The 13,715-nt window shown below is 42.7% G+C and overlaps 1 protein-coding gene across 2 annotated transcripts in view; it reads left to right on the plus strand.

The window, feature by feature from the left end:
* Positions 1-13,472, plus strand: part of ZBTB2 (zinc finger and BTB domain containing 2) — a 29,992-nt gene extending 16,520 nt beyond the window's left edge. For both annotated transcript variants that reach the window (XM_017539146.2, XM_017539154.2), the window contains exons 2-3: positions 3,497-3,681; positions 10,706-13,472. In XM_017539146.2, the coding sequence (XP_017394635.1) occupies positions 3,509-3,681; positions 10,706-12,077 (1,545 nt within the window). In that variant the 5' untranslated portion in view covers positions 3,497-3,508 and the 3' untranslated portion in view covers positions 12,078-13,472. The remainder of the gene's footprint in view (positions 1-3,496; positions 3,682-10,705) is intronic.
* Positions 13,473-13,715: the final 243 nt, after the last annotated feature.

Consider the following 13,715-nt stretch of genomic DNA (forward strand, 5'->3'; position numbering starts at 1 on the left):
TTTTAGTAGAGACGGGGTTTCACCGTGTTGACCAGGATGGTCTCGATCTCTTGACCTCGTGATCCACCCGCCTCGGCCTCCCAAAGTGCTGGGATTACAGGCGTGAGCCACCGCGCCCAGCCTCATTTCTTCTTTATAGCTGAGTAGTTTTCCACTGTGTGGGCATACCATAGTGTGTTTATGCAGTCATTGAAGGACATCTGAGTTGTTTCTAGTTTTTGACTGTTAGGAATTAAGCTGCTATGGACATTCCTGCACAGGTTTTTGTGTGAACATAAGTTTTCATTTATCTGGGATAAGCAGGAGTGAAATTACTGGGTCAGGTGGTAGTTTTTTAAGAAACTGCTAACTCTTTTCCAGAGTAGCTGTACCATTTTACATTCCTACTAGCGGTATATGAATGTTCCAGTTTCTCCACACTCTTGCCACCATATGTTATCACTGGTTTTTATTCTAGCCATCCTGATAGGTGCACAGTGATGCTGTGGTTTTAATTTGCTTTTCCCTAGTGGCTAGTGGTTTCAAACATCTGTTCATGTGTTTGTTTGCTGTCAGTATATCCTCTTTGTGAAATGTCTCAAGTCTATTACACATTTTTTAATTTGATTGCTTTTTTACTGTTAAGTTTTGAAAGTTCTTTGTATATTCCATATACTAATCGTTTGTCAAAGGACTAGTTTGCAAAAGTTTTCAAATATTTACTCCTAGTCTTTGAGCTTGTGTTTTCATCCTCTTAATAAGGTCTTTCAGAGAGCAAAAGTTTTTACTTTTGATGAAGTTCAGTTTAGTTCTCATTTTGTGGATTCTGCTTTTGATGTCAAGTGTAAAAGCTCTTAAGCCCTAGATTTTAGGTTTTCTTACATGTTGTTTCCTAAAGTTTTATAGTTTTGGGTTTTACATTTAAGCCCGTTATCCATTTTGAGTTGATTTTTATATAATGTATGGGACTTAAGTGTCAAGGTTCTTTATCTTTTTTTCTTTTTTGCCTCCGGAAGTCCAATTGATCCAGCACCATTTGTTGAAAAGCTTATTCTTCCTCCACTGAATTGTTTTTGTACTTTGTCAGCCATCAGTTGTGCATATTTATGTGGGTCTGCTTCTGGGTTCACAATTTTGTTTGTTCCATTGATTCGCTTGTCTGTCCCTCTGCCAATACCACACAGTCTGGAATACTGTAGAATATACTACATATTGAAATTGGGTAAACTGGTTTCTCCCACTTTATGGTTCTTTTTTAAAAATTATTTTAGGCTGGGCGTGGTGGCTCACACCTGTAATCTCAGCACTTTGGGAGGCCGGGGTGGGTGAATCACCTGAGGTCAGGAGTTCGAGGCCAGCATGGCCAAGATGGTGAAACCCTGTCTCTACTAAAAATACAAAAAAATTAGTGGAGCTTGGTGGCACATGCCTGTAATCCCAGCTGCTCAGGAGGCTGAGGCAGGAGAATCACTTGAACCCAGGAGGCAAAGGGTGCAGTGAGCTGAGATTGCACCACTGCACTCCAGCCTGGGCAACAAGAGTGAGAACTCTGTCTAAAAAATATGTGTGTGTATATATATATTATATATATATATATATAATATATATATGTATAAATATATTTTATATAAAATATATATATAATATATAATACATATATAAATATATTATTTATATATAATTTTATTATATATATAATTTTAGCTATTCTAGTTCCTTTGCCTTTACATGTACATGTTAAAATAATTTTGTCTATATCTGCAAAGAAATCTTGCTGGGATTTTTATGGGAATTGCATCAAACCTGTATGTCAGTTTGGGAAAATTGATATCTTTACCATGTTGAGTCTTCCTATCCATAATCATAGTATATCTGTCTGTTTATTTAGATCTTTTATTTCTTCCATCAGTGTTTTACAGCTTTCAATGCAAGTCCTGCACATGTTTTGTTAGATTTATACCCCTGTATTTCATTTTTTGAATGATTTCAAATGGTATTAACTTTTTAATTCAGTCCACATGTTTATTGCTAGTATATAGAATTACAGTTGATTTTTTTTTTCTGGTATGTTTATGATTTGCCAAACTCATTTATTAGTTCTACGATAGATGCCTTGGGACTTTCTGTGTTACAAGCATGTCATCTGCAAATAGGGACAATTTTGTTTTTCCTTTTTTTCCGTATGCTTTTTATTTCCTGTCTTGCTTTTTTGCACAATCTAGTACTTCCAGTGCTGTGTTGAACAGCAAGAGGAGACATCTTTGCCTTGTTCCCAATCTTGCAGAGAAGGTATTCACCCTTCCTTACCATGAAGTATAACGTTAACTATAATGTTGGTCTGTGTGTAATGGGCTTTTATAAATGCTCTTTGTGGAAAAGTAGTCTAGTGATTTGATGGACCATAGAATGTCAGGCTGCCTCTCTGTTATAAATAGACTCAGGCCAGTGGGGTTTGCCAGGGTCGGATGTGAATAATGAAAATCATAGAATTTGGAAACAGAACAATCACATTTAAATTTTGATCCTCCCACCTTTTGGCTAGAAGGCCTGGGGCAAATTACTTATACTTCTCAAAACCCATTTCCTCCTCCACAAAAAAGGAGGCAGAGCCCCAACCCTACTTCCTCGGTGAGTGTTAAGGGCCAGCGGTGATGAGGCTGTTACATCACCAGAGGAGCACACAGCAGGAGCTGGATTCTTGCCCCTAGACTTACTGATTCTCACCCCACCCTGCTGGGACCCCACCCCAACACCTTCATTTATCTATCTCTGCGAAAGAATTATGAGCTCTGATGCCTCATTAGAATTTCCGTTTGGAATCTTAAACTAAAAGACTCCATTTGCATCTGGAATTTTAAACTAAAAGACTAGATGGCCGGAATCCCAGCACTTTGGGAGGCCGAGGTGGGCGGATCATGAGGTCAGGAGTTCGAGACCAGCCTGGCCAACATGGTGAAATCCTGACTCTACTAAAAATTCAAAAATTAGCCAGGCGTGGTAGCACACACCTGTAATGTCAGCTACTTGGGAGGCTGAGGCAAGAGAATCACTTGAACCCGGAAGGCAGAGGTTGCAGTGAGCCAAGACTGCGCCATTGCACTCCAGCCGGGGCGACAGAGCAAGACTGCATCTCAGGAAAAAAAAAAAAAAAACTCGATGGTCTAAAATTTTTGCTGTCTGTCTCCAGGACCTGATGCTTAAATTAAGGCAGATCACCTGAGTTCATTTCCTGGTTTCTCCATTACCATCTGTGTGAGCTTGGGCAAATCATGTAATTCCCTGATTTACTCTAAATAACATCATTTGCTTAAAAAAAAAAAAAAAAGAGCATAATGACATAACTACTTCAGGTCACTGTTAGGAAGACTAAATGAGTTAATTTATGTAACGTTTTTAGCAGTGCCTGACACATTAGCTATGCTGACATGTTCGCTATGATCGTGACTGTTGGTGACTATAAAGGACACATTCTTATTTGTGAATCACCTTCTTAAAAATAAAATTGTTTGCTTTGCAGATTTTTTAAAAAATGGATTTGGCCAACCATGGACTTATTCTGCTGCAACAGTTAAACGCTCAGCGAGAGTTTGGTTTCCTGTGTGACTGCACGGTTGCAATCGGCGATGTATACTTCAAGGCACACAAATCAGTTCTTGCTTCATTCTCCAATTACTTTAAGATGTTGTTTGTCCATCAGACCAGGTAACTAAAGTGGTTGCTAATAACCTAATGACTGTGGACTTCTTAACCTCCGCGTCCCTGGCCCTCATCAAGACCATGGGTCTCTCTACCTCTCCTAGCTCCCAGGTGACCTGCTCCCTTGTGGCCTCACTCGCCCCCTACCCTTCTTGCTATGCGTGCTTTCAGTAGCACTTGAGAATCACTGGACCTGCCAGCTCTACACAGCCCCTCCACCTCCAGATGCCCTCACTGAGTGTCACCTGCATGGTCAGGATCTCTAAGATCAGGTCCATTATAAAGCCAGCCACCCAACCTCAGTGAACCCTTCTGGTAGTAATCTTTTCTGGACTCAATACCTAAGCCCTATCTCTCATTCCTCTAGCCCCAGTCCCCTGAGTACCCCCTGACTTTCAGCATTTATTCTTGTCTCCTCCTGTAACAAGAAAGCTCCAGGGCATGAATTTCCCCAGTTTCCCTCTTTTCTGTCTTAAAACATCTCTCATCTTTCCTCAGTTTTTTTTTTTTCCTTCTCATCTCTCCTATCTTGAGAGAAGGGCTTCTCAGTGTCTCTGGAAAATGATCTCCCCCCTCATGCTGCCAGATCCTACCCCTCGATCTTCATTCTGTACTTTTTATGTAATCTGTTTTCATCCCCTCCCCCAGCCCATGCGGAATCAGCACATCCTGGACACTGCTGGCTGCCTGACTTACCGTGCTGCGTCTCCTTCACTTTACTGTGAAAGCCCTTAAAAGGGTAATCGAGGTCCTCGCCTGCACTCTCTTCATCCCACACTCTTCCTAGCAGTGTGTGCTGTGGTTTCCTCCCCTCCTTCACTCTACCGCAGTCTTTTCTCAAAGGTCACCCCTCATGAAAACCACTGCCCTTCTCTCACTGTTGTAGCATCCTGTCCTCCAGCATCTATCTGCTCCTTCCTTCTTAAGTGATTGTCATCTGCATTTTTATAGCTGAATATCCCTTGGTTTTCTGCCCTCTAAAGCTGGGCCTTTGGTGAATTTTGTCTTTTGCACTCTTCTTTGGGTGCGTGTCTTTTTCCTAGATCTTGCCTCTGCAGGAAACTTCAGTTTATAGCTCTGGCCTTGACTTTTCTATCTCCAGAATTCTCTTCCCAAGGCCTGGGGCTACATGCCGGACATTTAGAGTTGAATGTCTCCTTTTGTCTCTTTGAGGATGTCTAAAACTGAATTAGGCCTTCTCCAAAATTCCACCTGCTTATTTTCTTATCTTCAAGTATCCCAAGCTTAATTTTGTTTTGAGTCACATCTTATCGGTCCCCAGATCATGTTTTCTTCAAATTACCTTTCACATTTGTCACTTCTTTTCCTTTCTTACTTCCATTACCTCATTGTCCACATTACTATCAGATTTGTATTTCCAAACACTGCTTTGACTGTAGTATTTGATGAGAAACCTACTATATTGCATTATTCCTTGAATCAGAAACTTTGGGGATGCCCAGTGCCTATCAGAATAACACACAGGCTCCTTATTCTGTCATCCAAGGCCCCACAGGCTTGGAGCCCAACCTCCTCCTAGCCTCATCTGTGACTGGGCCCTCTGGGACACCCCACCCCTCCTCTTCACCTTAACCAGACCTACTTTCATGGCTTCAGCTCACCTGGACCACATTTTGGTGGTCCCCTGCCCATTCCCTGAGTCCCAGCTCATGCAGCACCTCTTCTGTGACCCCTCCCAGTCAAGTGAAACCAAACAACTGACAGTGACTACGTCCTCGCTCATGGCTTAAAACACTTTATTTGTGCCCCTGCTAAGAGTGCGCATTTGTACAAGAATGCAATTGTGCACATTTCCCCTGTGTTGTTGTTATTTGTGTACTTACCCCCTTCTTCACTTGTAAGTTTCTTGAGGGCAGGGACTGGGTTTTACAAATCTTTGCAAACAGCAACACACAATAGAATAGCCACTTGATCAATGTCTGGGGGATCAGATGGGGCAACTGCAGAATAACCCAGGAGGGGTGGCTCATCTGGCAACACCAAGGATGCCCCCTCTAACTCCAGTGTGTCAGAGACTTCAGGCCTAGTGGGGGTTTTGTACTGGGCAGTCTCCACACAGGGAATTAAATGGTACTGAAAATGAGGCAATTTTAATTTGCGGAAGTACAAGAATACTATGTAATGAGTTTTAATTCAATGCAAGAAACCCACCTTGAAGTATAGGGCACTAAATGAATGCCTTTCTGACAAGGCAGTGTGATATATGTGTAATACAACCGTGTGACTCAACAGTGTGTATGACTGCACCAGAGGTCACACATGCCTAGTGGCCAGCTTTGCCCGCCTCCTGGTGCAGAATTCAAGCTCACTGAGGCAAGGCAAATGGGGTGAAGGCCGGGGCACACTTTTCAACCAGCACCTCCTCTGTGGGGCATGACAGACTGCTGCCCAGCTACTCAGGCATGGACTGAGAATACAGTCCATTTTTTCGAGTCTGGCTCTGAGGGTGATTTCTGGCTGTAGTTACCACTAGATGGCCCTGTCTTCTGTCGGCTACTCTGACTGGTACCTTTAAATCACAGACAGCTGCAGACTTTCAGCTGTCAAAAATAAAACCACTGAGGGAGAGGCCTTTCTAAGTACAACCTTCTGACAGTGCTAATTTTATTCAAAAATGCTTATTTTTAAACTTGTTTAAGCCTATCATTTCTTTTAAAATTCGATTGAAGGAATAATTGGAAATGGAAATTACTATGGAAGTTTGTACCATAACATTATGTTCATCTTTTTCCTACATAAAAGTGTTATGTCGACCAGCCTGGCCAACATGGTGAAACCCCATCTCTACTAAAAATACAAAAATTAGCAGGACATTGTGGTATGTGCCTGTAATCCCAGCTACTGGGGAGACTGATGCAAGAGAATCCCTTGAACCAGGAAGACAGAGATTGTAGTGAGCTGAGATTGTACCACTTCACTCCAGCCTGGGCAACAAGAGCAAAACTCTGTTTCAAAAAAAAAAAAGTGTTACGTCAAACATATCTGCAAACCACTTAGATGTAAGTCCTTTCCAAAAGACTGGGAGAAGACCAAAATCTGGCCCATAGTGAGCTGAGTGATTGACAGAGGTCAGCTGCCTGGGAATAAAAGCAGTCAGGGATGGAGAGAGCTGAAATATACAGTAAGAAACTTGGAAAAATTCCACCTTTTTTATTTTTTTTGAGACAGAGGCTCGCTTTTGTTGCCCAGGCTGAAGTGCCGTCCCAGTAGCTGGGATTACAGGCGTGAGCCCCCATGCCTGGCCTCCACCTGTTTTTTAAGTGTATGTGTGCACATGTGCTCCTGCTTTAAAAAAAAAAAAAAGAAAAAATTTAAGGCTACATGCTCATGCTGCCATCTCAACACTTTGGGAGGCTGAGGCAGGAGGATCTCTTGAGCCCAGGAGTTCAAAACCCACCTGGACAAGATGGTGAGACCCTATCTCTACAAAAGTTTAAAAACTAGCTGGGTGTGGTGGCATATGCCTATAGTCCCAGCTACTCAGGAGGCTGAGGCAGGAGGATCGCATGAGCTTGAGAGGTTGAGGCCACAGTCAGCTATGATCACGCCACTGCACTCCAGCCTGGGCCTTCCAAGCAAGACCCCATCTCTTAAAGAATTTTTTTTTTTTTAAATCAAAATAAATTGGTGTTTGGAGACCTCCCTAGACCCTAGGATGCCTGGCTGTAAACCGCAGGGACTTGCTGCTTTCTTTTCCTTGGCCCTTTGGAGTCCTCCCTCCAGACCCACCTGAAGTGTAGGCCATGGTCTCCCCAGCTATGTCCTTTTTTTGCCACCAGAAACAGTACAAAATTCTTTCAGATTTGAGAGGCTTACTGTTGAATCACCATTCACAAGTGATAGACAGGACAGCCTATCCAACAATGAGAAAAAAAATTACAAAATTTACACCAAAGTCAGCCAGGCGCGGTGGCTCATGCCTGTAATTCTAGCACTTCAGGAGGCTGAGGCAGGCAGATCACTTGAGGTCAGGAGTTCAAGACCAGCCTGGCCGACACAATGAAACTCGTCTCTACTAAAAATACAAAAATTATCTGGGCCTGGTGGCAGGCACCTGTAATCCCAGCTACTTGGGAAGCTGAGGCAGAATCACTTGAACCTGGGAGGCAGAGGTTGCAGTGAGCCAAAATTGTGCCACTGTACTCCGGCCTGGGCAACAGAGCAAGACTCCATCTCAAAATAAAAAACAAAAAACTCACAACAAAATTGTTCTGAAAAGGGACTCTGCTTGTTAGTACATTTCATGGATGCTAAAAATCAAAGCCTTCTTTGGATTTCTACCTTTCCTTTTTTTTTTTTTTTTTTTTTTCCTCTGAGAGAGGGGCTCCCTCTGTCACCCCACCTGGAGTGCAGTGGCACGGTCATGGTCACAGCTCACTGCAGCCTCAGCCTCGACCTCCTCGGCTCAAGCCATCCTCCTGCCTCAGTGCCCCCAAGTAGCTGGAACTACAGGCATGTGCCAATACACCCAGCTAATTTTTGTATTTTTCTCTAAAGACAGGGTTTCACCATGTTGCTCAGGCTGGTCTTTTTTTTTCGCCCCATTTATTTGTAGAGATGGTCTCGCCATGTTCCCCAGGGCTGGTCTTCAGCTCCTAGGCTCAGACGATCCTCCCGCCTTGGCCTCCCAATGTACTGGGAATAAAGGCATGAGACACCGTGCCTGGCCCCTACCCTTCCCTTTTTGAGGGGGAAGAAAGTTGGCTGCAGGCTCCCTGCTCTATCCCCTCCTTCTCCCTGGAGGAATGTTTCATCTCGGCAGAAGAAAGGGTGTAACTTGCGTCTCTAAGGCCTTTGGTTTCCCAATTCCTCTGCCCGCCTGATCCTGGAAAAGTTTCCCCTGGTCATTTCTTCACTTGGGAGTTTATTATTTGCATTAGTAAATTTTTCGGCACACAAAATCCCTGAAGCTCTGTTTTGAATATTGAACTTCCCCACGGCATCTAAATGTGTTACAGTATACACATGGTATTGTTGGAAGCCATCCGAAGACTACCTGTATTTGCATTCCTATTTAAAGGGATATAAAAGGACTCCAAATAAAAACATGAATGATCTGTGTATCTTTTTTTTTTTTTTTTTTTTGAGACAGAGTTTTGCCCTTGTTGCCCAAGCTAGAATGCAATGGCGTGATCTCTGCTCACCAAAACCTCTAACTCCTGGGTTCAAGCGATTCTCCTGCCTCAGCTTCCTGAGTAGCTGGGATTACAGGCACGCCACCATGCCAGGCTAATTGTTTGTATTTTTAATAGAAGGGGGGTTTTGCCATGTTAGCCAAGCTGGTCTTGAACTCCTGACCTCAGGTGATCTTCCCACCTTGGCCTCCCAAAGTGCTGGGATTACAGGCATGAGCCACCGCGCCTGGTCAATTTTTCTTTTTTTAATGGAATAAAAATGTTAAATTTAGAAGAGCGTGATATGCTGTTAATATTTCAGTATGTTGAAAATATTGGCCAAATGCAGTTGCTCACGCCTGTAATCCCAGCACTTTGGGAGCCCAAGACAGGTGGATCACCTTAGGTCAGGAGTTTGAGGCCAGCCTGGCCAACGTGGCGAAATTCTGTCTCTACTAAAACTAGAAAAATTAGCCAGATGTGATAGCACACACCTGTAATCCCAGCTTCTCGGGAGGTTGAAGTGGGAGAATTGCTTGAACCTGGGAGGTAGAGGCTGTGGTGATCTGGGAGTGTGCTACTGCACTTCAGTCTCTGTCACTCAGTGACAGAGGCTCCATCTCAAAAAAAAGAAAGAAAAGAAAATATTTGTTAGTAAAATGAACATGATTGCTAAAAGAGCCAAATAAAGTTACAATACAAAAAGTAGTATCATAAAAGAAAATTATAAATTCTAAAAGCATTCAAGGAAGCTGTCTTTGAATTTGAAGTGTATTGTCTATAAAATATCCACTCAGTGGAAGATAATATGTGTCTTGTGATGTGGATATAGACCTCATTGATTTCTAATGATGCATTAGAATTTGTTAGTACTGATGTCCTGGGAAGAGTTCTTGGGAACCTCTTCATCATTGCTGCTTCATCAGGATGATGTTTCTGAAATGATAGAAGCAGTCGAGTCTAAAGCTGTAAAATCAACAGCATCATCAACTGCATTAGGTGCCTTAGATAAATCACTCAACTTTTTGGGACCTCAGTTTGCATATCCGTCAAATGGGACTTAATAAATCCACCTTATCTACCACACAGGATTTTTTTGATTCTCTAAAGGATCTTGCTGTAGTGGATTTGGAATTAGACAAACATAAGTTCAAATACCAGTTCTACCACTTATCAACTACGTGATATTGAGCAGCTTATTAACCCCTCTAAACCTTAATCCTTTCCTGTAAAATGAGAATGAATGACAATCCAGTGAGAAAGAATCCCTGTAAATCCCAGAAGCAGTGCTGATGTTGATGGTGGCATTTGATAAGGAACTCCTGAAGTTCTGAATAAAAACAGAATACATAATACTTAATTTAATTTGGCCAGGCACAGTGGCTCATGCTTGTAATCCCAACACTTTGGGAATCCAAGGTGGATGGATTGCTTGAGGTCACGAATTTGAGACCACCCTGGCCAACATGGTGAATCCCCATCTCTGCTAAAAATACAAAATTAACCAGGCATGGTGGTGGGCGCCTGTAATCCCAGCTACTCAGGAGGCTGAGGCAGGAGAATTGCTTGGAACCTGGCAGGTGGAGGCCTCCAGCCTGGGTGACAAGACCTAGACTCTGTTTCAAAATAAATGAATAAATAAAAATAAAAAATAAAAGATTAATTTAGCTTACTAGGAGAAAAACTGCTCTAAGAATCTGTGGATTACAATGTCACATTTATTTAACATGAACTTCATCTCTTGATTATTTCAACCCATTTCATGAAACTTACTAACAGTGAAGGATAGGAAATGTTCTTGTTTTCTATGTTTTTAATTGTTCAATTTTTTTGTCAGGCTTTATATTATTACCTAGACTGGCATTTACTCAGATTTTTTTGCTTGTTTCTTTCAGTGAGTGTGTCCGTTTGAAACCAACTGATATACAGCCCGACATCTTCAGCTATCTCTTACACTTGATGTACACTGGGAAGATGGCGCCTCAGCTCATCGACCCAGTTCGATTGGAACAGGGGATCAAGTTTCTGCACGCTTACCCGCTCATCCAGGAAGCCAGCCTCGCCAGCCAGGGAGCCTTTTCTCACCCTGACCAAGTTTTCCCACTGGCTTCTTCATTGTATGGCATTCAGATTGCAGATCATCAGCTGAGACAAGCCACCAAGATTGCTTCAGCACCTGAAAAACTTGGGCGAGATCCAAGGCCACAGACCTCCAGGATAAGCCAGGAGCCCGTCCCAGAGGCCTCACAGCTTTCCCAGCTGACTTCAAACCTGGCCCAGGTGAATCGGACAAATATGACTGCCTCAGACCCCCTGCAGACCTCACTGTCTCCAGAACTTGTTTCCACTCCTGTTCCTCCCCCTCCTCCCGGGGAGGAGACCAATCTGGAAGCATCTTCCTCCGATGAGCAGCCTGCGACCCTCACAATAGCCCACGTCAAGCCAAGCATCATGAAGAGGAACGGGAGCTTTCCAAAGTACTATGCCTGCCACCTGTGTGGACGGCGCTTCACCCTCCGGAGCAGCTTACGTGAACACCTCCAGATCCACACAGGAGTACCTTTCACGTCCAGCCAACAGGGAGAAAGCCGTGTCTCCCTGACTCTCTGTAGCAATGCAGCTGACCTCGGGAAAGATGCCATGGAAGTGCCTGAAGCCGGGATGATAAGTGACAGTGAGCTGCAGCACATCTCCGATTCGCCCATCATCGATGGGCAGCAGCAGTCGGAAACCCCACCCCCCTCAGACATTGCTGACATTGACAACCTGGAGCAGGCCGACCAGGAGAGAGAGGTGAAGAGGCGGAAGTATGAGTGCACGATATGCGGACGCAAATTTATCCAGAAAAGCCACTGGAGGGAGCACATGTACATACACACCGGGAAGCCTTTCAAGTGCAGCACTTGTGACAAAAGCTTTTGCAGGGCCAACCAGGCTGCCCGCCACGTGTGCCTCAACCAGAGCATCGACACCTACACCATGGTAGACAAACAGACTCTGGAACTCTGCACATTTGAGGAAGGGAGTCAGATGGACAACATGCTGGTGCAAACCAACAAACCCTACAAATGCAACTTGTGTGACAAAACATTCTCCACTCCCAATGAGGTTGTTAAACATTCATGCCAAAACCAGAACTCGGACGTCTTTGCCCTAGATGAAGGGCGATCCATTCTCCTGGGCAGTGGGGACTCCGAAGTAACGGAGCCTGACCACCCAGTGTTAGCTTCCATCAAAAAGGAACAGGAAACCGTCTTACTAGACTGAATGTCACTTATCTTTTTAAAAAACTGTCATTTTTACAAAGACTGTCTTCCTTCCCTTCCCTGAATTCAGGACTATAGTTCTCCATGGCATGATGCAAACAGGTCCTTGTTCCCTTCTCCTCTTCCCCTTTTCCGCCTCCTAGCCCCACCTCTGTCAAGGCTTTGTGCATTATAAACCTGGAATGTATCGACTTTCATGCAGGGGATATTGGAAAGATAATGGTCATTATATTTATAAACTCAAACAGATTTTGACAGGTTTTAGATTATTTAAAAGCATACTTGGAACTAATGAAGGGTACACAATAAAACAACTGGAATCCAATTTGGTAAGCTAAAATTATGACTTTCCCTGGGTAAAAAGTCTTCTCAGAAAAACAATGTCAGAAAATACAGCGTGCTTCTCAGAAATACAGCTGGGCTCTGTACTATGCAAAATCTAGAAGGTGCGGGGAAACTTTAAACCCAAGAAAACGTTCTTAGAATTCATCCTCCAGGTGTCTTACTTCAGAATGCATCCTTTGAGATTATGTCTACTTAAGAAAAATCGTTACTTAAGAAATCCACTTTAACAAAACACAAAGGAGAAAAATAATAATGTGATGGCAATCTTAATTTTTGCATACAGCATGACAAGCTGTGAGTTTGTGTGTTTGTAAGAGAAAAATGCGTGGTGCTTGCTCTAAACAGGTGAATGAATGCACTTGCCTTATCTCATTGCTGGCTTCTTTCCAAGTTGAGCAACAACAAAATGCTGTATTTTCGTTTCTGACAAATTTGTTTTAAAAATCAAATTTGAATGTACAATTCTATAATTGTCTTTCTGAATAGAAAATAACCTGCCATTTTCTAGCAGCTGCCAGTGATAATTTGTTTTACACTAACTTTTAAATCAGTGCATATGCTTCAGGGAAAAGGATATAGGAATATTCATCTTACGGGGGAATTTGTGAGCAGAAGAGGTAGTAACTTTAATGACTGAAACAGTCAATGCTGATAGTGTACTGGCAACATTGATTGAGGCATCAAAAATAAATGGCAAAGAGAAATCAGGACAGAAAAATCTAATTGCTGTTTGGGAAAAATACTTGATTTTGATGTTTATTCTCCAGGTTTTTTTTTTTTCTTTTTTAATGCCTGAAATTTTCTCCATTGGCCCAAAAGCAGTAAAAATTGTTCATTAATCTTCCCTTAGGCCAATAAAAGAAGGGCCTTACAGGACAAAACAGGAGCCAGAAATAAGGACTGAAGGGGAAGGGGAGAATAGCTGATAGCTATGCTGTATGTATATGTTAAAAACTGAATATCCCATCATCCTATTTCATGTATAGTTGAGTTCTCAAATTTGTAAGTTTTTATACATCCTTTCATTGAATAAACATTTAATTAAATGAGTGTATGATTTCGTCTCTTATCTCTTTGTCAACCCAAAGAGATACAGGAAGGGGGTATGTAGCAGTGCTTGAGGAGTCAGTGCTGTATCTTCTCTTATCTGCAGAACTTTGGGCAATTGCTCTAACCTGAGTGGTATTTTCCACACTTGTAAAATGAAGATGTTCATAACTGCTTTGGGTCATAAGTTTGTTAGAGTCAAATGAGTGAACTCTGTAAAGTTGCCATGATCACCTTGCCCCAACAT

Source organism: Cebus imitator, unplaced genomic scaffold (genome assembly GCF_001604975.1).
Source record: "Cebus imitator isolate Cc_AM_T3 unplaced genomic scaffold, Cebus_imitator-1.0 Scaffold6, whole genome shotgun sequence".
In the NCBI taxonomy this organism is placed as follows: Eukaryota; Metazoa; Chordata; class Mammalia; order Primates; family Cebidae; genus Cebus; species Cebus imitator.